The sequence below is a fragment of the Athene noctua genome, chromosome 8 (assembly GCF_965140245.1).
Source record: "Athene noctua chromosome 8, bAthNoc1.hap1.1, whole genome shotgun sequence".
NCBI lineage: Eukaryota > Metazoa > Chordata > Aves > Strigiformes > Strigidae > Athene > Athene noctua.
In genome coordinates this window covers 27,578,666-27,603,058 of record NC_134044.1, presented here as the reverse complement: position 1 = coordinate 27,603,058, position 24,393 = coordinate 27,578,666, and the positions used below count along the sequence as shown (strand labels likewise).

The following is a 24,393-nucleotide window of genomic DNA, read 5'->3' as shown; positions in this document are numbered from 1 at the left end:
CCTGGCCATCCTAAGAAAAGAGCCTCCATCCACAGCCCCACTGATCCTCCTGATCTCAGGCTACGCCACAAACAACTGAATTTAAGTTCACTCTTAAATCCCTCGTGGAAAAAGGGAAGAGAGTTCCTGAGTAGGGGAGGAATTCAAACATTCCTAATCCTGGCACATCAGTCTAAACCACTCAGCTGACGTACTCTCTCAAATGCAGCCAAGAAAGATCCTGTGATTTTTTTTCTTAAGCTTTGACTCACCTGGTCTTTTCTTCCGCTGATTGTTAAGTTGCTTATTGCCCAAGCAGCTTCTTTCTGAGTACCAAAGTCACCCTAAAATACAACCAACAAGTAGAAATAATCATTCCGTTTTTTGTTCTGTAGCATTCTAGTAAAAGCTTGCATTTGTTACAGTCCATTCTGCATGGCACCACCATTCAGTTTTTGGTAAGCAGGGAAGGTGACTAACAAATCCTGTAAATATCTGAGTCTGTTCACTGTTCTTCCCTTGCCTGAAACTATGTTTTGAAATCAATCTTCCAGAGGAAGGGAAATTTGTTTGCATCAAAATAAAAACTGTAGTACTCCACACTCACATTGCTTATCAACAGCTGTCATATTACAGCAAGAGATAAGGAGGAAGTGTCAATTTTGATAAGCCACTGTACGTCCTGTAACTGTGCCTGCCTCTGAAGTTAGTCAGCTCAAGTCTGCTCACTAAATTTAGAGTGAACCATCACTAACTTTTCTCAGCAATCAACAAACTGGCAGTTAACAGAACTATCTGTGGACAGCTACGTGTGTTACTTAGGAAAAAAGACAAGTATTCCTTCAGTCTCAACCCCAGCCTCGACACTGAAGCAAGATATTGAATCTTTGTCATGGCTGAAGACATCGTAAGGTTGGTATTTCTGGCTTCCTTCCACGCTTCAGGGGAAGAAAAAACAAGGAATGAATAAAGCAAAAAGTAGAAAGTGCTTGTAAGACAGACCCATTGTACTGTTCCTGTCTAAAATCATGCTTCTAGCTACCCATCCTTCTCACAAGGCAGATCCTTGGGTCGACAATGTAGTAAAACATCAATTTCCAAACAAGACACTAACACCCAACAACTGGAAAGAAATACAGGTATTTGAAGTCCCAAAAGATGATCCATTAGCATTTGACCTCTACTATTCAACGAGCAACGAGAGACTATGTGGAAAAGAATGGGAAAAGCATTCAGAAGTGTGAGCAACTACTCGACTTTAATAAAAAAGGTAGGAAAAGCACCCATCTCAACAAGCTTCATCTGTTCCTGAAAAAGAAACACACATCCATACATGTGTACAGCATGTTGTTTTTTCTTGGGAAAAACTGACCACACAAAAGCTACAATTATTTTTCATGGCCACCTATTTTTTGTTGATGCAGTTTTATTTGTTTTTAAAAAAAAAAAATAGATGGGACAACCCCAGTCCATTATCCAGTGTTGCAGGATCAGTACTTGGATTACTCTCAGACTAGATAAATGCAGTGACACAAACAGGTTAATAAATACCACTGCTGAGCTCTTCCTTATGTTTCCAGATAATGTGGGAAAAAAAAAAAGGATCAAGTCCTTAAGCTCTGGCAAAATGCTGGGAACTAACTCAATGCTGTTCCCATCCAGACCTCTTCAGGCCACACGTGAGAATAAAAAATTCTATCCCTATTGTTTACAAAGTGAGAAAAACAATTTAAATGAGATTTCAAAGGACCCAAGATCCCCTGATCTGCTTCCTTTCCCCAATACATGTGGCACTCATCACCTCACAGCACTCCACAAAAAGAATATCAACAGTAATGTATTTTATCTTGCAACATACAAAAAATGCTCAAGGGCATAAGTTTACCCTTGCCCCCCACATTTACATTAAAATACGAAGCAAGGAATTGTCACTTTCCCCAACTTACGAAAAAAACTCTCAAATCCTTTTTGTTTTCTAACCTTATCTAGAAGATGTATTATCATTGGAACAAGGTTTGCATCTATTACTGCCTGAACTTGCTGCTGATTTCCCGCAGTGATGTTAGACAGGAACCACACTGCTTCCTGCAAAATAAAAGGAAACGAGAAATTATTAATTCAGTCCTCTGTATCATATCTTATTTCCACTCCAGCAAGATTTTACACAGGCACATTTTCAGATCTGCAATTCATACACTAGCCAATCTTAAATACAATCAAGTATTGTGTCAGTTTGATTGTATGTAGCTGAATTCCTAGGAAGTGGGCTACAGGTACAGGCAACAGAGCAGACCATCTTGCCTTAAGAGACTCCACGAGACTCTTCAGTCTTTCATTGTTACCAAGTTACAATCAAATACTCCAGATCTATAGATTAAAAGGAAAAATTATTTGTGACAAAAAAGTTACAAGGCTACAGATGAGCACTCCTAATTGATTCCATTACTGAGAATGAATGCAAAAGCAGTTTTCAGCTGATGCAGATAAGCTCCACAGCATCGTATTTTCTGGCCACAAGAGCAGCAGAAGACAGTACCCTTCTTCACCTGCTTCGTGTTTCTCCTCTTAGCATCAATCATCAAGAAAATGCAACACCTATTACTTAATTGCTTGCTCTTCAAGAATACTGTAAAGTTACATGACCCATTATGATCTGAAAGCCCAGGACTCTCCTTCCAGCGATGACCAACAGCAGGTGCTGAGGGAAGCGTGCGAGATTTTTTCCCCCAGTAGACCCTCTCCCAGTCCTAAACAGCTGAAATTTTGAACTAAGCCAAAGACTGTACCTGGATTATCTGGTTAAAAAGGATCAAGCACTCCCCACCCCCTTTTTAAGGAAGAATTAGTCAAGAAATAATTAACAGCTTCACATAAAATTTTTAGTATCACCTTGTTTTAATCCTACAAATTTCTCCCTTCCTAAAAACCCTCAATCACTCCTCCCCAATTCCCCTCTCCTCTCTATTTATCCGCCATGACAACTTTTTGGTGAGGAATCCTCACATTTCATTCGGCTGAGTCTCTTGGATCAGATCACAGGATCACTTTTACTCATGAACCTGTTAGAGATTAAGGATGCTTAGGCTTGTCTCGGTGGGCTTGTTTTGGGCTTTAATCATCGGCAGTGTTGTAAAGTGGCACCCTGGAAGTTAACAACATGCCTCAGATGCACTCCGGAATCAGCACTGCATTATCAGTGCCCCCGCTCAAAGCCTTTTCTATACGTGCACACACACACACACACGCTCCCCACCCCCTACCCCCAGCTTGACTCGGTTTAAATTCCATTTATCACACATACTCCATTCAAAGAGACATCCAATTATCTCTATTTCATCACTTCCAAGAGAATCAGTTTAATTAAAGTGACATTTGGCATATCAAGAACTCTATAACTTTTAAGTCAGCAGCCAGAATTACAAGATAAAGCTTTAATTTCATAAAAATTCAATTAGAATAATCAGGGAACAACATTCTTATCAAGTATAAATTTGCAGCTCCTTAGAGATTTTTCTACGGATGTTAACTTAAAGAAAAATTTCAGCATCCTACTTGCTCCTACCATAAACTGGTATAAGTACTCAATTACTCAAACCTCTAACACATTACGTGGAATCTGAACAGCTAAGACAAATATAAAAAAAATGTTATACATCAGGTGCAATCTCTGTAGTTACTCACCTTATTAATTTTTTCTTTGGGATGTGTCAGAAGTGCTGGAAAATGTGAAAGAGCTTCACAATTCAGAACTACCTGTGTCTGTTCATCGGTACCAGTGACAATGTTTCCTACAGCTCTCAGTGCAGCAGTCTGAAACAAAACACTTTCTTTATAAAGAGCTCTTAATTTTTCTCGTTGAGCACATACTTTCAAATAGTTAAAAAAGCAAAAGGTTTTATGCAAATGCTGTACCATACAGAAAAAGGTATTCTTTGAACCTCAACATGAACTATAACAGTGAATTTTCTCTAGTGTTACATTTTAAGCAACACTTCCTTCAAGTTATCCAAACTTACTTGCACTTTAACTTCTTGATGGCTGAGAAGAGGAACCAAATGAGGGACTATTCCGGAGTCTATCACCATCTGGATCTGTTCATTGCCAGCATCCGTTAGATATGAGAGTGCCCAGACTGTATCTACCAATATCTAACAGTAAAAACATTTATTTGTAATTAGCACAGAATTACCACAAAGCTTATTAAAACCCAACGTAAAACAATTCTCATTGTGAAACCACAATTGATCTAATACAGCAAAAACCCACTTTGTTTTACAAGCTTCATACATTCCACTCTACAGAAGCCTAAAATACAAACGCTGTTCAACCTGTTCTAGCTCTAAAGAATACACAGAAAATAATAAAAACACCAGATAAACTGCTAATTACAGCTTAAGTTCTGAAGGATAAAATAAAAGCAATTCAATTCTATCTGCTCTTTTCATGGCAGATAATGTGAGCTATGAAAGACACCACCCCCCAGAAGGAAGATCAAGCCCTAGCAAATATTAAACTACTAAACATTAAGCACTCTCAAACCAATGAGTTCTACATCACATGGCACCAAATTACTTTCATCTTGGCATTCCACCACAAAATTTAAGAAAAGCTCTGAATTTTTTTTTTTTTAACATCTGGTGAGGCAGCACTTAAGACTGAATTTCCTGTGTGTGTGTTCACACACAGGAAAACCAATTTAAATAGCAGTAATTCTGAACATTTCAAGTGACCACTTAGTAAAAAAAGAGCATTGTTTCAGCCGACAACTCTTGACTGATTCACAAATATAGCCCTTTCAAGAAATTCAAAGCAGCTTAATTTCACTTATATATGAGAAATTCACTGGTATAATTGCTACACAAACTTTAGTTAATACGTAAACATATTTTGGTAAAGCACTGTTGCCAGACGACTGAGCTGCAACTTCACTAGGAAGCAAAGAATTAAAGAATTCTAACATATGTTTAGGCAAAAAGCTGACCTGTTTAATAATTTCAGTGAATTCTCACTCATTTACTTCACTATTAAAATAACCCGATGTTCACATTTAACACCTCAGAAGTTACATCTAAAGCTAACGTTTTACGTAGGCAGCAGACACTAATTTTTTCTTTTGTTTACACTGATTTTCATTACAGCCTCAAGTGCTAGTCAAGAAAATCCTGTATCTGTAAACGTTCACAGAAATACAACTGAAATTTCATTTTATTTTTAAGCGTAAGGAAAGCGCATGAAAATAAGCACTTGCAAAGATACAGAGAAATACCAGGCAAAAATCGTAACTGATACTTAAAAATAAACAGTTAAAGATATCAAAAGAAGTTTTCCATAATGAAAGAGAACAACACACTTTTTTTTTTTTTTTCAAGAAAAAAAGTTATTACAAGCTTGATACTTCAGCTAAAAAGCTATTACCAGAACATAAAACTGGCTCTAAGTGGCGTTACTTACATTTACATCTGTGTGGTGAATTAAAACACAGAGCGCTGGAAGGATCTAAGGAGGAAAAGAGGCAGCTGACAGTTATTTTTAAGGCAGACAGATACCCAACTGCAGTTCAGTTGCACTGAACAGTGAGTAATTCAGTCACCTCCTGAATGGTTTCCATCGGTGGAGGAGGATCTTTGTGACGGCACAAGTTGACCATGACCCAAGTAACATTTCTTAAGAAAGTTATGGGAATAGATGGGCTGATGAAGGACAGCAGTGGTTTCACTACTCCAAGACTAATAACGTAATCTCTACACTGGGGTCCGTCACCTGTTTGAGACAGAGTTGTGAAGACAAAGATCATCGCATGCCATTCACAAAAAGTTTAACTTCTGCACGTTTAAAACTTTAGTTATTTAAAATGCGCACAAAGTTAATAATATGGGCCTTGGAAAGATGAATATATAGAGATACATATCTATACAGATACATCTATCGTACAAAAAGCCTTAACAGGACCTGTGGCTGCCTAATTGCTTCACTTTGAACTACTCAAAAACCCAGCTACATTCTTCATAGGAAAGTGTTGCAGAATTTATAGCAGATGTACAGGCTGGGTGGCAGCGGGCAAGAGAAAAAGGGGTGGAGAGAAAGCAAAAGCACCAGGAATAGGAGACGGCCCAACAAATTCCTGAAGATCCCATCATAAAGTTCATAACCAATACTAAAAAATCCCAAGAATAGTTCAAAACTGCCTGAAAATATTGTCATCTTTGTACCAGAGAAACACTCAGTTTTCATCACTGCCCAGCTGCCTCAAAAGCAGCATGTGACTTGTACTCGCACACATCACTAAGCTCCAGGCAGCTACGGTATCGTGCATTTTGTTGGTTTGCTTCTTAAGAAGGACCAGGCATTTTTAAAATATCATATTGTAGAAATCTCAGTGTGTCAGAACGGGTATTAGACCTCAAGCACTACCCACACAGAGTCAGGGCTGTAAAGTGCAAAGCCAACGCTTGCACAAGACAAGTTAAAAACCAAATGAAAGCTCAAATGATCCTGTCTTATCTAGAATTCAACACGGTGTACGTAAGCTCAGGTAAAATTTCAGAACTCAAAAATAAAACCAGTTTTTATTTTAATAATCTGCAAGTCTGTCTACCAGTAATTCCTTTTCCTGTACTGGGAATAAAAGTGTGTAGGCATGTGGTTTTGGGTGCACACCATCGATACACAATGGAGAAAACAGGAATAAGAACAGGGTAATTGCCAGGCTAACAGCTGCCTTTTGTCTCGTAGTTGAGCATCTCCAAGTTCTAACACACAAAAAAAAAAAATCCTACCTAGTCTATTCATTCAATACCAAAAGGAACTTAGAAGTATTTAGCAGCAGGAGTAACACAAACCTATGATATTTCCTAAAGCCCACACAGCTTGCTCACAAACATTTTGATGAGGTGAATGCAGCAGTCTCAGAAAAAGTGGCACAGCATCTGAAAGATACAAACAAAAACCCCACGCAATTGTTAAGAAATACATCTCAGGAACAGTCCATGTAATTAGCTTTTAAATAAAATTTTAGTACTGCATGAGAAATTTTTCTCCTGGTTGAATATCAGTCAAAACTTTCCTAACTTCCCAGAGGATACTGAAATATAACACACTCTAACCATTCTTCCTTTGTTGCACTTATAGAACCTGAACTTCACAATATTATCAGAACAGCTCTTAAAATAACCTGACATTTAATTTGTTTATAAGTCTCACAAGTTTACTGAAGCTTGTCAGGACTCCAAATTTAGTTATATTTACGCATTTAGAAATTCCGTGCTAAGGTATCTATCAGTCCCAACTACAAATTAGTAACTAAGCCCAACCTGAGCCATTCAGATTGGCCAATTTAAGGGTCAGTAGGGCAGATGTTTAAATTGGGTTTATTTTGGCTCAATCTTACTGATTTACAGTACGACCCCATCACATCTTTACAAGTAGCACCAGCAGGTCCTAGCACGGGCAGAGCCTTAACTGAGGGATCTTCCTTCTGTAGGCGCTGCCAGTGCAGAGCTCCAGGCAAGGCTTTAGTGCCCAACTTCCCCTGAGGCTCCACCAAGAGGAAGCCTGGTTGATGGAGGACACACAAGCAGACACAGAGGTAAACTGCACCAGAAGAACCCCTGCTGGTGATGCAGATGTGCTACCAAGCACCAAGGCTCTGTGCTGCTCCCTGAGATTTCCAATTCTCCGTTCCCCATCTTTTGATGACCACTATGAAGGTACGTGTGCAGCTGTTTCTACAGCTTCAGTCATCCTGGTCTCCTGAAAGCTAATACAGGTGCATCTCTCAATGTGAAGTCTCCTTTTATATCACTAAGATTTGATTCTACTCAATTTGAGACACTAAGTGAACACTGCAGACAAGATTGTTTCAAATGCTGCCACTACGTGACAAAAAAAATAGAAGTCAACTGACTGAGCGGTAAGAAATGGATTCAAAAGGCAGCACACAACTCCAGTCGTTATCAAGGCAGCTACTTTTCTACCCTATGCCGGTATCAGACAGGAGAACGCTCCCAATATTTAGAACTAAAGCTAAGTCAAGGTTTCAAACACATTCTACCACATTTGGGTAACTGATCCGTATTTCATCCTCAGTACCAAGGTGCTTGCTTACATAATTTACTAATGACAGTTTAGTCTGTAACAAACACTCATTTACTTTAGAACACATATTTTAAGAGAGGCTGGTGCTTTTAGTTAAGACTCTTTCTCCATGTAAAATATTTTTTTGCTGGAGAAATAACAAATCACAACAAATTTCTTATTTCCTACTAAGTAAAGCTATTTTGTATGCAAGGAGAAAAAACATCCCCAGCAAGTATATTAATAAGTACTTTTGTTCAGCTTACAATAGATCTTTTTCACTGAAATAAATCATTACAAGAAATAAACCATATTTTCATATGTTATAGCTATTAAGTTGGCTGACATAGTGCATACATGCAGACCTAGCTAAATCAGAGATTACCACCAAGAGAACTAATTCCTGTATTTGGCACTAATCTTCAATCCATCGATAAGCTAGGTTTAAATAAAAAGAAGTATTCTAGATCAGAGGTGTGGGACAGATTACATATGAATTAGATTTCCAAAAGAAAACTCAGGATGCAACTGCACAAGCAAAATGAGGAGGACGGGGAATAAGGGAAGTTAAAAGTATTAGCAAAGATACATACTGTATCAGTCAAATCCAAGCTACATCCAAGTTCACAGGCTCTTAACACAGAGTTTGTAATGGCAAAGGGCAAGTGATCTTGCAACCAATGCAGGCTCAAAGCACACAATTGATTTTAAAAAAAAAGTCATTTAAGCTGAAGTCACCTTCCTTAAATAATTGCTTCACATCTGCTGTGGAGAATTAATGTTATTTCTCCACTTACAGATTTCTGAAACACACCCAGTCACTGAACAGAGAAAATGGTGCTAAGAACTTTCTTATGGGTTGTTTTGGTTTGGTTTTTTTCCCAAATTGTAAAGCCAGTAACATACAGTTTGTGAGAAGCCTGTAACTGCTTAGCACAAACAGCAAAAAAGAAACTTTTTTCATCACTTCCACGAAGTCAGTCATGGAATACATGCAACCCAGATTGACATTTCAACAGTGAATCACCACCACACATCTTAGACACTGTACTTACTACATTCAATTAAAATTCTAAGTAGTTCTAGAAGTCAGTACATGATGGTTGTGATGGGAAAAACACACACGAAGACGAAGCATAATTCTGTATCTTTTCAGTGTTGGAAGCACAGCATGTTTAATGGTATCAGCAGCATGTACTGCAATGTGACACTGATACCAACCATTAAAGCTACTGGTATCTCAAGCAAGTTTTGTGGATTTTTGACTTAAATTTTAGGCAAACACTTGTTTTACTGTATGTTTCATTCTTCCAGGAGTCTCAAGAAGCTCTGCTGTTTTATTCACCCAGTTCAAAAAGCTGCAGAGTCCTCTACTTAGTTCTGCTTTACCAACAGAAGTACTACTTTGACTTAGGGCATGTTTAGAGTACACAAGGAAGTTCACTTTGCTTGGCAACTCAGATTCCAAGTCCAACAACAATTCCTCTCCATGCTTCAGATTCCTCAAAATATGAAGGACAGTCTGTTTTCTTCAACTTGATTTTGAAGAGTTTGGTGTCAGGCACCCTCTGGACTGGGTCCACATCTTTTCCTCTCTCTTCACACTAAGACAGGAAATCCCTCCATGGGAGTTTTTTTAGAGTTTCTTTTGTATGGTTTTGTTTCAAGTTATTTGTTGGGATTTTTTTTAAGTTGGAAAACTGGAAACCAGCAGATATCAACTCTGCTAGAAAAACCTGAGTTTCCAGAAGAGATTACTCACCATTAGGAAACCCAACTGAATTTAAAATCTGAGAAAATGAAGAACAAAAGCAGGCGTGCACTTCAAGTGATGCTGCTTGCCAGAGAAGAGGTAGAACATCTGGCAGGAGACTTCATGGGCAGGTCCTTCAGCGACGTGCCTGTGATTGACAACTCAATATCAACCATCCTGGCTATCGCACGGTAATGTGTGGATTGGTGAACATGCTCGAGAGAGACAGAGGAACAGGAGTGTGGGTGCTCTTTACAGCATCATTCAGATGATCTTATTTTTGTGGAAGCTACCGTGCGTGCTTTATCAATGATTAAATATTGTTGGACTTACTAGATTGAACTACAGCCTGCGTTTGTTCAGAGGTTCCAGAGGCAATGTTTGTCAAAGCCCACGCAGCTTCAAACTGTAAAGAAGGACTGCAAAGAAAGAAAAAACAAGAAATCACCGTGAGTTTTCAAAACAGACACCATAGGCGCATTAGCTAAATACCAAGAACTCTTGCAACAATTAAACATTTTGAGTTTTAGAAATACTCACTTGTCATCTCTTTCAAGACAGTGCACTAAAATAGGTAATATTCCTGATTTTATTAGATCGTCAATTGGTGGATTGCGATCACTGGAAAGCAGCTTTCTGTTTGGGAAAAGGAGAAAACACAAAGACTTAATACACAAATCACTGAATGAGAACTCATGACTGGAAAGAATCTCTGGAGGCTGCTTAGTCCAGCCTTCTGCTCAAAGCAGGATTACTGCTGACACTAGATCAGGGCAGTAATGGCTTCCTGTAGTCAAGTTTCAGAAACCTCCAAGCACAGAGATCCAACCACCTCCCTGACAAACTGTCCCAGTGCTGCATTACCTTCTGGGCTGGGAAGTTTTTCCCCAGAGTGTGTGTGTGCCATACTCTGAAAAACCATGCTGGATTTGTTTTCTCCACTTTAAGTGAAAATAATCCTCAAAAATGAAATTATTCAACTACTGAAAAACCGAAGCACTGAAAACCTCAAGCCATTACTTTCACTGTCCGTTTCAGTTGCCATGTTTTATCTGACTACTTTTGAAGTTTATTAGCAGTCAGTAAAATAAAGATCACCACAGTTATTCAGTTACACCCTCCTGCAGCTTCTTCCTCCTCCACCCAACAAGAGAGATAAACAGATCCCGGCTGCTTTGACAGGAAAGGCAGAAACTTGTTTCTTACTAAGGATATAATATCAGAGAGCAAGGATTCACAAAGTACTACTGCAAAGAACAGAAGTGCACAAATTTGTTACAATTTTTAATCCCTTTCGCTTCACTTTGCCGCAAAGGAATTAAGGAGAATGAAGGAAGCTCCTTGGAGGGGACAACTTGGGCCCCTATGCCAACCTTTTATCAGCAGTGGGAAGAGAGGTTATATACAGTCACCTCTTCACATACCAGAAAGGCTTGATAGAACACAGTAACTAAAAATCAACTTTCCACTGCTGTTTTATCCTGAAAGGTATCAGTGGTGTGTTAAAGGGGCCAACATGGGGGAAGAGGAGATGAAGTAAAGCCATAACAGCAAACCAAAGTACCTCAGAAAATTATGTGATTGCAATAGGGAGGATCTGAACAGATTATGAAGACTCTTGTAATAATCAGATGTGCATTTTCAGCTTCCAACCAAGTAAAGCAGATTCCTTTTAGAAGTGGAAACAATTTACATCTACAAGCTTATAAAATTAAGGAACAAAAGTGTACTGAATCTTAATAGTGATTTTTGTTCAGTGACAAAACCATAGCGCAGTCTATTCACAAACCACCTGCTCAAACAGGTAGAGAACTCTACAACAAGAATCAAATAAAACTCCAGGTTTTGAGGGGGTTCAGTGTTTTTCGTTTGCTTTGAGTTTTGCTTTTTCTTAAGCACTTCTGATCATTTTTCTGTTCCTCATATTCCAGTCATATGTTTTGAGGGTTTGGTTTGGGCAAGATTTCTCCCTTCCTGTTCCGGCTTCAGCCCAAAGGATGGTACAGATTCAATCAAGACTTGAAAAGCATTTGTTTTCCTCTTTAAAATATACTTTAATGCCCTTCTAATAATGTAAACTGCATTGCTTTAATTTATATTAGTTTTCAATTTTAAAAAGTAGTGACAATGGTAAGACATCCTCATTTTATTTTCAGTCAGGCTTAATTCAGTGTACTTTAGTCTAACCAGGTTTAGATCAGCTGTAGTAAACAGGGCGTTCTACGTGACGCTACCCCGAGTCGATAAAACTTTTTAATGAAGACAAGTTGCCCACAAATTGTTCTTTTCACTATCAGTTTCAAACACATAACTCCCAAAAGACAGAGTGACTTCCAATTCACCTGACTTCTTTGATCTGGAAGTCTTCCCTTCCATGGGAAACAAGCCCCTTGATCACAGAGGGTAAACAAATACAAAGTTGTAGCTTTCTGCTACAACAAAAAAAACACCCAGTAGTTCATGAAACAGGAGTCAAATACTAGATTTATGCAAGCAAAGTTCATAGTAAGTGTTTTAGGATCACTTCTTGAATACATACAGCTACACAGAATTCCTCTTAAAGCGCAAAGTGGTTTTAGTGGCCTAATCCATGACAAAACTAGAAAAAGTATTATGCCAGATCTTTCTCTGTTTAAAGCTCAAGACTTTATAGCCCTGCTAATTATATATTTCACTCTACTCGTGAAAAGCATCAATTATTGCACTAAGACAAATCCTAGTATGTATTTATACACAATGAAATCCTGACTCCTTCAAAGACCTTGGTATTTTGATCCTTTTTATCAAAGTTTTGTTTTTTAAAACCAGTAAATTACATACTTTTTCTAGTTAAGCCAGAACACATTTGCTGAAGAGCATGATAAAGTAAGAATAAAGATAGTACAGGATGTTTTTATATACACATAGTGTGTTCTTACCTTGCAGCCTGCACAGCACTTAACTGTATACCCTGGTTGTCACTTGAAGCATTCTAAAAATTTAAAAGAGTATTTAGACTTTTCATGTATTTGTCACCATGACATGAAGAATGTTCAAACAATTAAAGTTTTTTTTTACCTGTACTATTGCCTCCAGAGAAGCATTTTGCTAGAAAACAGAGACAAAAGTAGTTAGAAACTACAAACATTTTAAGTACATAAAAAGACATGCTTGAGAGTTAAGTTAATTCTTACCACTCTGACGTCACCATCTATATCAGAATCTTCACAGATATCTTCATGTGGAACATTTCTCCTCTTTAGAAGATGTTCATCTCTTTTATTCTTAAAGAGAAAAATTATTTTATACCTTTAAAATGTTGATTTAAGGGGGGTATGGGGTGATGTTAAAGAGGGAATAGAAGCTTCCATTTTAAACAAGCATCATAAACATGCTTTCATACATACTGTAAAAATTTCCAACGTTCAAGAAGTTGGAAAGGACTGCACAGAGAAGCACATTTTGTGAATCACTTCTTCCTAGAAAAATCCTCCATCCAACTTTATCTACAGCAGGAACTACTTTTGCTGGAAGTCTCATGTGCACACAACCATCAACACTGACATTACAATCTGTCATTATTTAGAACAGGACAATGCAATCCCCAGAGGCTCGTTTTTTGTTCATCCCAGAAGTAAAACAGTTCAAGTTAGGATTATTTTTCTCAAGAGCTAGTTTTCCAACAATTCTAAATAGCGTTATCCTCACACATCTACTCTTCCACTCTTGTGTTTTGAACTATTGTTTTGGGAAAGAAAATGGCTTTCTGTCTAAAGAGCAGCAGGAACACCCGATTTTCATAGGGAAAAAAAATTGGCTCTTTATAAATTTCTAAGATTAAAAACCTAGCTGGAGAAGCAAGAATTATTCCCTTCAATAGATTACAAATAAAACTTTGTTTTTCGGGGCAAAATTTAGTGAATTTCCAGTAGGGCAAAAATTAGGGAACTTCCAGTACCAGGTATGGTAACTTCAGAACTTCCTTCTAAACCAAAGTACCTTGACAGAATTAGTAAAGACAAATAGATAGTTTAACAATTGTGTTCTTGGTGGACTACAGAGGAACACACAGCAGTAACTAGGGGTTTTTTTAATCCTTTAATAAACACTCTTGAATTTTACTGAAATACCAACATAGTCAAATCCCATTTGGTAAGAACAATGCTAGGGCATCTCACCTTTCTCAACTCCACAACAACTTCATTTCTTTGTCTTCTCATAGTCTGAAAAGAATCAAGATTGAAGGACATTATATTGTGAATCTAGACCAAGTAATCTAAAAAGTTCTTGCGCAACTATTTCAGTTCATGCACTTTACACAGTACTTGTACACAGAGGATTTAATTTTCATTATAAAAGTCCAAATCCAACAGGGAATGGTGATAACTATATTATTTCTGCCTGTAATATTTCATAGCAAAACAGTCTCTCCTAGGTCTGCATGTTGAAAAATGGGTTTATGGAGTAAGGGAATAAACAAGCATCTTTAAGAAAGGGCAATGTTGAAAGGAGTTGTGCGTAAAACAGCAGCACCAAAAGCACGGTGAACACCATGGTGAACTAACAGAAAGCATGCTAAGTTTGCCCAACATTTATAACCTTTTCTCTATTCAAGGCCTTAACATACACACAGAGAGAGAACACGAGTCAAACCCACCACTTTTATGAAAAGGCATTTTGGCAAACTTGAAAACTCTAATGACAACATCAAGCACAAATCCTAAGGAATAACCCTCATCTCTTACTTCCTTAGAGTAGTGGGGGAACTGCACAATTCCCCAGGCAGACACCCGGCTGCCAGGGCTACACCACCATGAGCCCATCAGCCAGAAACCAGTGGGCAGAACAGTCTATTATTAACTGGTAAATGTCACCATCCAGCTACACTGAAAAAACCAGATGCTCTGACTATGCAGGCAATGCTTCACCTAACCAAAGTACAACTGCTCAGGCAAGAAGAATGTCAAAAATATAATCCTTCAGAATAAATACATTTGGACAACACCAGCCCCTTTTTGGAATGATGCCTTCCAGGCTTCTCAAACAAGGGCAGCACCATTAAGTGTGCCCTTCCAGACACAAAAGGTGGGAACAGTTCTAGAGGAGCTCTCACTCACCCCAAACCTCCACAAAGGTATCCGGGAGAAATATGTGGCAAAGTAAATGTACATATTTCACACATTTCTATTACTGTACTAGCTTTGTGCCTTGTGGAATAGCTTTATAAACAAGTTCAAATTAAGAGACCTAGTAAGCAAAGCTGAGTTATAAAAATATTATTTATAAATGAAAACCACATAAAACCCTTGGCACTGTAAGAGCAATTTTTTTTTGGTCATTTTCTCCACAGCTGTCATTGACAGTACTGAGGAAAAAAAAGCAACTGTAAATATACTAAAATTGGTTTACTATTGCTTGTGTTACTACAGTGAACACAAAGTGAAAATAGAACAAAAATCAGTCTATAGTGATTTTATTCTACATTTTGAACTTTGCAACACATGAGAAAAGCAAAGTTTAAAACAACTGCATTTTTATTGTGACTTAACCATTCACAAGCCCACAACTTGAAATCCTGGAACCTAAGGGACTGCATTAACACAGAATACAGGAAAAGGAACAGCTAAGAGAGCTTCTGAACAGCAGTAAGAAGCAGCTCTGAAGATAAGGATGAAAAGCTTGACTTCCAGAAGCATAATTATTTTTATCGACAGAAATGTGCATTTCAACAGATTCAAATTTCCAGCTCCTACCAAGATAGTTTACCTTCTCAGAAGGGGTTACAAGAAAAAAAAAAAGGATAGGAAAAGATGCGAGTGGAAAAGAAGAGATGGTTCCCCACTGCTTTGGAGGAAGAACTTTTCATCACCTGAGGACCCAAATGCAGCTTCATCATGAGAAAAAACAGGCAGAGGAGGTAAAAAACCTCAACACACCCAACAAAATGGTAGCTTCTCCCTATATAAAAGGCAATACAAGGACACCTAATGCAGCTGCAGCACGATAAGAGCCATAATAAGCAAGTACAAACTGTCCCACACTACAAAGCACCAGAGCAAGTTTCCAGGAAATATGTGCATCTTTCAAGAATGTTAATCCAACTGGTCAATCAAAATTAGAACAGCTGAGTCTAATGCAGCTTAGATTCATGGCTTTTTCAGTTTTCAGCCTAGAAAAAGACACGTCTGCTACGTGAGGTCAACAGTTAACACTGAACACTACCAGGACGCAGACGAACTTTTATTCCAGTGCTATGGATTTACTCTCCATAGGTAGATAAACTTTGCAAATATTTTTTAGAATTCTTCGACTGATACTGGGAATCTCAAAGGTGCAACCTCTAAAGACTGGAAAAACATATATTCTAATAATAAATCTTTATTAACACTTTTCTGGCCCAATAGCTACACTCTGAATTAATGTAACACCCGTCTTAGATATATAAATGAAGTTTTGATGATCTGCAGTAGCTCCAACTCAAGCGTCTTAAGTTGAAAGGAGGAAAGTTTCTCCAGCAGCTATCTTCCTACACCTGCATTTGTTAAACACAGGATTACAGACTCCTGGCTTCATCAGCGTGCATCACAGCAACGCTGGGGAGCTGAGCCCCCACCACCACTACAGGCTGGCATTGGGTAACCTCGAGCCCAATAAAGCGCAGCTTAGGATTCACCAGCAAAGCCACATATCCCACCTGAACGATGAACAGCAACTCTGAAGAACAGCTGAAGGCAAGAAGCATTCCATAGTCATTTATCTGTGCTCAAAACGCTGTTGTCTTCCTGCAGAAACGGAGGCGCAACTGGACACCACCCACCATTTAGAGGCTTTGGAAAGATGCTGCAACTTTACAACAGACTTATCACTACATGCTCTTGCTCTCAGCCTGGACGTAGTGCTCAGTGTAGTTCCTCCAAAGTCTACTAAGCTGGCATATTCACGAAGAAAACAAAACGAGGAAAAATCTCCAATAATAAGACTGCAGAATGGTACCAAGTCCCCAGTGATCTCACAGGACTGTTAATTAAACATCTTCCCAATTCACAACTGTTACTGCAACCTAACAAAATAAACACACCTATTAAAAAGCTGCACTGCAAGAAGGATTCTTCTTGCCAGACTTCAATAATGACATTACTGGTCACAGAAAATCTGTTGCTGAGCAAGACCCAATGTACATTTTCAAGGAGGAAAAGACGTGAGTTGCTAGAACACCAACTATAAAGGGACGTTAAGCTGTAAAGAATATTAAAAAGTGATAGTTACAATTACTAGTGAGCCCAGAAGGAAATGTATTCCAACTCAGGCAGTAACACACCTTCAGGACAAGTACATATGCATGCATGTGTGTGACAGATACAGGGAGAATTGAACAGGACCAAAATAAAATCCTCCAAGAAAAAAAAAAAAAAAAGATGTGTCATTCATAAGTTTTTTTACTTGAAGAAAAATCATATATGCAGTTGGTCAGACTTAAAATCCTCAAAATCCATCAACACTCTGCTGGAGCAAGACAAGTGTTCTCCCTCCAGACTTAAGGTAACAGGCTCTTGGTTTTAATTCCTGCCTGCTTCTGAAGGGGACCTGCGTACCTTGGACTCACAAAAATGACAAGCAACCAATGAAGTCACTCTTAAGAACAATTTACCAAAATAGGGCTCCACTAAAATAATTTTCTGTGTAAACAGTAGTTGGTTGACAAACTAGTGATTACGGGTCAATCTGTCACGGCTCTTCCACCTAGGAAGAGAAAATGCACAACAAATAAGAACTGAAGTTAGCTCTGTCAAGGGGTTCGTCATCACCTCAGCCTAGAAATGGAATAGATAGTTTAGAGAAGCTAAAATGACACACAGACTCAAGACCAACTTGTGTTGTCTTCTGGAAAACAGCTCAAATGGCAGAAACCTGGGCATAATGGTTTCTTGGCAAGTGGCATTGTAAAACTAGATTCTCCCCTCTGTTCTGTATAAGGTATGACCTGACTAAGACTTCTCCGAACCAGTTCTCAGCCTGTATTAACACAGATGTGAATAGGAAACCCATCTCAAAAGTTTCTAGACACAGAATTCAGACCAGTCCTTGGAAAGTGTTCTAACGCTTCAGTATGAATTCATGTGGCTCCTTCAGTCATTGGATCGAAAATCAAATGATCAAATCTATTTCTGTCAGCCTATGATTGCTACCCCTCCATCCTCCTTTTTTCAATTATATTTAGCTTAAGTTTTATCTAAGGGCTATTTTCTGACCATTAGTCATTACTGAGCCCTTCAGCTTACCATTAAAATCTTATGTTAGCTGATGCCTGCAGGATCCTGATACATTCTAGGGTTTTTCAAAACAACGCCGGAAATAAGAAATGTTCTACACTCCGGAACAGCTCAGCTCTATTAGCCCTCTCCAAGTATGCCAGCATATACGTGGAGCTCATGCTCGGATGATGTATCCTGACCCCTCTTCCACTTATTTCTCTGAATCACTGCTTCTCAGAAACTCAGACCCTATCACACACACAGCCTGTCTTTACTGTTCGCAGGGTGGTTTGGGTTGGGGTTGTTTTTTTGGGGTGGTGGGTTTTTGGTTTTTGTTTTTTTTCCAATATGAAATATTTCACTCCAATAGCTCTGTTTATGCACCTACAACAGGAAGGTCAGACAGCATACAAATAATGCTAGAACGTTACCTATTCCTCTCATTTTAGTGAATGGTTCCTGAAGGCACATAGTTTCTGTTGTGGAACTGAAAAGCAACAGTTTCTTTAAAGCAGAGCTCCTTGAGCCATCTTTGCTTCCTAGAAAATTGTTACTCCATGCTAACACTAGTCTGGTCTATGGTTCAAAACACAACCAAAATCAAACAAGACAAAAAAAAAAAAAAGCCCCAAACCACCAACAAAAAACTCCCAAAGGGGGTATATGTATGTGCAGACTACTATTTACCTCCAAAACCTTTTGCAAACTGGATGGCATTTTCAATTATTTTCTTTTTTAAAACACCACTTACTATGGCCCTGTGCACAGCCTGCTTACTCACTAGACTAGCTACTCAAAGCAACCAGGCTGCAGACCACAGTTGCAGGACAGTAGTTTACAACCCAGAACATCCAGTGCAGTCACCACAGCCATGACTAAGAAACTGTCTTGTCCTTCACAGGTATAAAAGGCCCTGGACTAAAAAACAAGGCAAGAACCCTTCAGAAATACATGCAAGCTCACATTTGGATTTGGTAAAAATCCATACTCTTCACATGGTGTTTAATCAAGTGATTTAGGCCTTCCTCTAGCCCTCATTTGCCTCCTATACTAATCCTAGCTCATTTGCAAGTTGGAGCAATAAAATCTACTCCCAAGATCACTGATAAAAATGCTACAAGATTTTAAAGCCAACACAATCTCTACAAGATACCACCAGAACGTACATCTCTGCAACTATTCCCCCTTCAGAACTGTAACGGGACTCGGTTACAAATAAATAGAAATCAATATGACATTGCACATGCTGTCATTCTAGTTTTTCCTGGAGAAGTTGGGCATGCCAAATAAAATGGCTTATACAAATAAATACCTAAGCACAGTTTTAAAATGACAAAATGTATCAGCTTCACCGCAGAACTACAAGCCAGCTTAAAGGAACCTATTTTTAACTAACTCAATGAAATTCCTGCTCTCTTCCATATTTGAATCCCAAGCAAACTACTTTGTGCGAGATACAGAAAAGGTTGAAAAGCTTCTAACTACCTGTGATATCCAGTACATCTCATAACATTACCTTTCCTTCAATCCCCTGCAGCTTCCTTGGTGTTCTCAGATATATTGCTAATATTACAAGGCCAATGAACGCTACAGGCAACTCTTAAAATCTTGACGTTGCTGATCTTAAAACATCTAGATTCAATGGCTGCTCCAAAATTAGTTTTGAAGTACTCTGCATTACAATATTATCACCATTTCACATCATGCGTCTCTCAATTACAGAGCAGAAGCATCTATTTGACACTTCTCCTGTGCTGGCACTATTAAAACGATTCTTAATCTCTCACCCAGCAACACAGGCAAGTCGGGGAAGAAAAGGCCAGCAGAAACTCATCAGCTTCTTCCAGTATTTCCAGAGAAATAATATGCATGAAGTATTTTTTATTTCATTTCAGAAAACCTACATGTCAGTCAAATTTGAATGCTGCAGCAGGCAACAGTCACCAACAGAAAATGAAACGTTGAATTGCCTGGTAAAACAAAATGAAGCAAACAAAAAAAAAAATCCACCCCAAAACTTCTCTTCAAACCTTCCCAGAAAGCAAGGCTATACTCAAGACCCCTGATATGCAGTCCTGAACAGCAGTTACTCAAACCCAAACTGTTCATAAAACTACATCTATTGCAGACACAAGGAACAATTTGCACTTATCCTGGCCTTCGTATAGTAAAGGTCAAGTATTTGATTCCAAGGTCTATGGTACTACAATGAAAAATAAATGTTGGAAAGAAAACTGGGTATCATCACAGCCATACCCACAATAAAAAAACCAGCTCATCCTTTCTTATTCAAGAAAAAAAACACCCAAGTAAAACCTGTTTCGCACTGAAGACACAAGAGAAAAAAAAAGTTACCTTACGTAGCTTTCCTAGTAGATACACACTGGCATAATTTTGGGTAAGAGTCCAGGTAAGCACCTGATTAAGGTTTTGGTTCTGGATGTTAGAAGTGTGACCACTTCTGCAGTTCTGTAAGGCTAGCTTCTTTTTTTGTGCTGTAACAATACTAATCCCCCCACGCTAACTCTTAAATCTTGGAAGACCTTAACAGAATGCTGCACATACCGGGCTACAAATCTTTAACGTGAGAGATACTGCCTTAGATTAGCTACAAATTGCTGCTCTCGCAGCATAAACTCTTCCAATATAAAAAAGTTTATTATACTGAGTACTGTAAATAATAACAACAAAAAAAAAGAGACAAGGAAGTATTTTATACTTCTGGTCACAATGAATCCCTCTATTCCCAGTGTTGCCACCAATCTGTCATCTTAACAGATATGGCAGCAATTGTTTACAACATAACATGTCCAGGCATGCATGTTTACCCAATACTTAAGCATATGAAGGAATTTTACTAAACATCTTATGTAAAACAAGTGTGTGTGTTTTGGTTGTTTTTTTTTTTTTTTTCTTTTCCCTTTTTCAAGGCCAGAATTTGCATTTTTAGAAACATATTGATATGGACTGAAAAAAATTCAAAAGTCCAATTTTAACTCATTAAGTATCCAAGAAGCTAAACATACGCTTAGCACTTTAGGAGAGGACAAAATGCAGGGAATTCCCTGTCTTTTGTAAAATATACAGTAACCTTCTGTAAAGATTTAAGACCTGGAATCTGAGTACAATATGACAGCAACCGCTACCAATATAACTGTCAGTGGACTGATTTGAGCAATATGGAATTATCTATGTACCACTTTTTAAAAGTTTGTAATTTGCAACATGGCAACTCTTCACAAGCTTTAGAAGTATCTATTAATTTGGGATTCACCAAAACTAGAGTGATTTATTCTTTGTCTGCTGATGGCAAATGGATGTAAACTGTCATGGAAAAGGAAAAAAAAAAAAAAAAAAAAAAAAAGATCACCGTTTTGTAAAAAGAAACCAATGGCTAAACGCAGTTTCGGCAAAGATAAAAAGGGGGAGGAGTGAAGGTGGTAGGAGGAGGGAAAGAGATAAAGATCAAATGGTGGCTTCCTACGTGAAGTAAATCAACATCTTTCTGCTAAAAGCAGCACAGGAATACAGGTGTTATGACCTAACTGAATACTCATTAGCAACTGTTGCTACCATAGGATACTTGGCTGTAAGTGGATATTACCAACATCTCTCACACTAACGAAAAATGTGATGTGTAAGCAGTTAATGAGCAAGAATGATAGCCATAAGCCTGAGCTATTGTATGAAAAATAGCCATCCACGGTAGTTATTTTAGGTACCAAGCATATGTTCCAGGGTTTGTTGGATAGATGTCAATATCTAAAATTTAACATGGCCAAGCAGTGGGTTTTTTTTCACTGTGCAAAGGCCATTTAAATGGACCAGCAAATTCAAAAGAATACTGAAGAGATTACCTGCTTCCTGATACACACACACACACGTGTTCTTTTCGCTTGCATGTGTTCATCTTGAACCTTCCCTGCTTTAGCCAACTTACCTTAAAACTCAGTATGTAGGCACCAAAGGAGAGAAAACGCAGATGAAAAACCTGTATTTTCCCATTAATTTAATTTTTTACTATGATAGCATATGCTTTACTGTGCGCCTTCCTAAAGATGCCTTTCTTGTACAGTTGTCTATTGACTGATAACAGAACAATTTATACAAAAACAAATTAACATCTAAGGCAAGTAGTTACTAAAAAGCTAACAACCCTATTAGTAAACAGAGCAATCATGGCAGTAATTATCTCCACATCCAACATTTTTTGCATTAAACTTTACACACAACTGAATAATAAAACTGGTTTATCGATATACTTGGACAACTTAAAAATCGAGGTGTTATTGACTTCCAAATTACCCAAACGGGAAACTTGGCAGATGGTTTAATAAACGACAGCAACATAAATTGCACCTTCTACCTTAGAAAGGGAAATCCTGTATAATTGTCTTCAGATAAAAGATCAGAGTATTACGCTAATCATAGGGACATATATTGAGGCTAGTGAAAAACAGAAATGAGACTGCCAAAGCCCATTTCTTGATCAAAATCCTCTACTGACAGTATTGTGATGCTCAGGTTTACCTAGCGAGCACTGCTGGCCAAGTGTTTACGGGTGAGGATTCATACCTAATTTTAAAATTTAAATATCTACTAAGGAAACCCTAAGTTGATTATCTCTTCTGCTGTGTTGAGGAAACACCTTCCGAGCTCAAATAACCTATGTAGCAATCCAGACACCAAAAAGTTTAGAGGCTCCATTCTACAAGCCACAGCTGTTCCCACACTCAACTAACTGAACAGTAAAATAGTAACAATCGCCCTGTTAAAAAAAAAAAAAAAAAAAAGTGGGTTTGGTTTTTTAAATAATAATCTTTACTATAAAGCGTGGGCAATAATTAATTCATTTATTCACTCGAGAATCTTACAGAGGCACACAGCAGAACACCCAGCTGGGCCCTAATCCCTGACTCAGGCTTTTAGGGGCTACTCAGCGCAAAGAGTGATTATTAAGTGCGAGAAATTACAGCAGAGGCATCGGAAAAGACGACTGCTGTCGTAGGCGGCAAAATACCGACACCCCCCCCCCCCCTTAAATCAAGCAACCGGCTGTACTGAACTACCCCAAATAAGCGCCCTCAACGCGAGGCCGGGGCCGGCCTGTCCCGCGGGGCAACGGCCCCCCCTGCCCGCCCCTCAACCGCTGCGGCTGAGCGGGCGGCGGGAGCCCCCGGGGCCGGGCAGGCGGCGGCGGCCGTTGCCCCCCCCCAGGCGCGGCGCTCCCGCCTCCGCGCGGCGCCCAAAGGCCCGGCCGCGCCCGGCCCCACCGCGCGGCCTCCCCCTGCTTCCTCCTCCTCCTCCTCCTCCTCCCTTCCCCGGCTGGGCGGCGGGGAGCGGCACTCCCGCCTCTCGGCGGGGCGGGCGGCGCAGGCCGCGGCCCCGCCGCGGGCCCCTCGCCGGCGGATTAGGAAAGACGCCACACGGCGGCGGCGGCCCCCTCCCGCCGCCATGGCCGGCCGGCCCCTCCCGCCAGGCGCCGCGGCGGTTACCTCCAGGTCGCGGCCTTTGTTCTTGAAGTTCTTCAGCCGCTGGTTGTCCAGTTTCTCGTTGTCGGCCATGGCGGGGGCGAGGGGAGCGGGGTGCGGGGGGAAGGTGGGAGGGAGCGCGGCTCCTCCGCCTCCTCCCGGGCCCGTGCCCCTGCCCGAGCCCGCCGGGGCTCCCCCCCGCTTCCCGGCGCACGCTGCGGCCGCCGAGCCCGCTCACGCCTCGACGCCGGGTGGGCCGCGGCCCGCGTCGGCGAGGCGAGCAGGAAGGCGGCGAGAAGCGAGGCGAGGCGAGGCGAGGCGAGGCGAGGCGAGGCGGCGCCGGTGGCGCTGGGGCCGGCGCTGCCGGCGGCCGAACGCGCCGGTAACGAGGAACGGCGCGAGCGGGGGAGGGGAGGGGAAAGAGGGGCAGCCTCGCTCTGGGCCGGCCGGCCGAGCCCGCCGATTGGCTGCGAGGCCCGAGCCCGGCGGCCAATAGGAGCGGGGAGGCAGAGGGAGGGAGCTGCGCGCGGCCGTGACGCGCGCGGTGACGGCGCGCGGGGCCGGGCGGGGGAGGGGAGCGGCCCCTTCGAGGTGTTTCGGCCGGTCCCCCCGGCCCCGCCGCCATCTTGGGTGGCGGTTTGTGCCGGGCCGGGAGGCGGCGGCGGAGGAGGAGGAGCGGCGGCGGGCGGCCGTGCCCTCCCCGCCCTCCGGGGTGCCTGCGCCCGCTGCTCTCTCAGCCGAAAGTCAACAACGGTTTACGCTTCGCCTCACACTCCGCTTTGCGTTCGCTCCCCTCGGGGGACCGGAGACATCGCCCCGCGCCGCTTGACTGCCAGTTAAAAAAAAAAAACAAACCCAACACTTTTGTTGTTGTTTTTTTGGTTTT

At 40.4% G+C, this 24,393-nt stretch overlaps 1 protein-coding gene and 1 non-coding gene across 2 annotated transcripts in view; both read right to left on the bottom strand.

Annotated features, from left to right (window-relative positions):
• The window catches only part of KPNA4 (karyopherin subunit alpha 4), a 28,963-nt gene extending 5,019 nt beyond the window's left edge, over positions 1-23,944 (bottom strand). The window contains exons 1-14 of the mRNA XM_074911769.1: positions 23,532-23,944; positions 13,963-14,007; positions 12,979-13,068; positions 12,863-12,892; positions 12,724-12,776; positions 10,346-10,441; positions 10,139-10,224; positions 6,819-6,905; positions 5,570-5,739; positions 5,431-5,475; positions 3,996-4,127; positions 3,661-3,789; positions 1,960-2,064; positions 252-323 (exon numbers count right to left, since the gene is read on the bottom strand). Coding sequence (XP_074767870.1) covers positions 252-323; positions 1,960-2,064; positions 3,661-3,789; positions 3,996-4,127; positions 5,431-5,475; positions 5,570-5,739; positions 6,819-6,905; positions 10,139-10,224; positions 10,346-10,441; positions 12,724-12,776; positions 12,863-12,892; positions 12,979-13,068; positions 13,963-14,007; positions 23,532-23,600 — 1,209 coding nt within the window. The 5' untranslated portion in view covers positions 23,601-23,944. The remainder of the gene's footprint in view (positions 1-251; positions 324-1,959; positions 2,065-3,660; positions 3,790-3,995; positions 4,128-5,430; positions 5,476-5,569; positions 5,740-6,818; positions 6,906-10,138; positions 10,225-10,345; positions 10,442-12,723; positions 12,777-12,862; positions 12,893-12,978; positions 13,069-13,962; positions 14,008-23,531) is intronic.
• Positions 3,003-3,324, bottom strand: LOC141963469 (small Cajal body-specific RNA 7). Its single transcript, XR_012634127.1, has one exon.
• Positions 23,945-24,393: the final 449 nt, after the last annotated feature.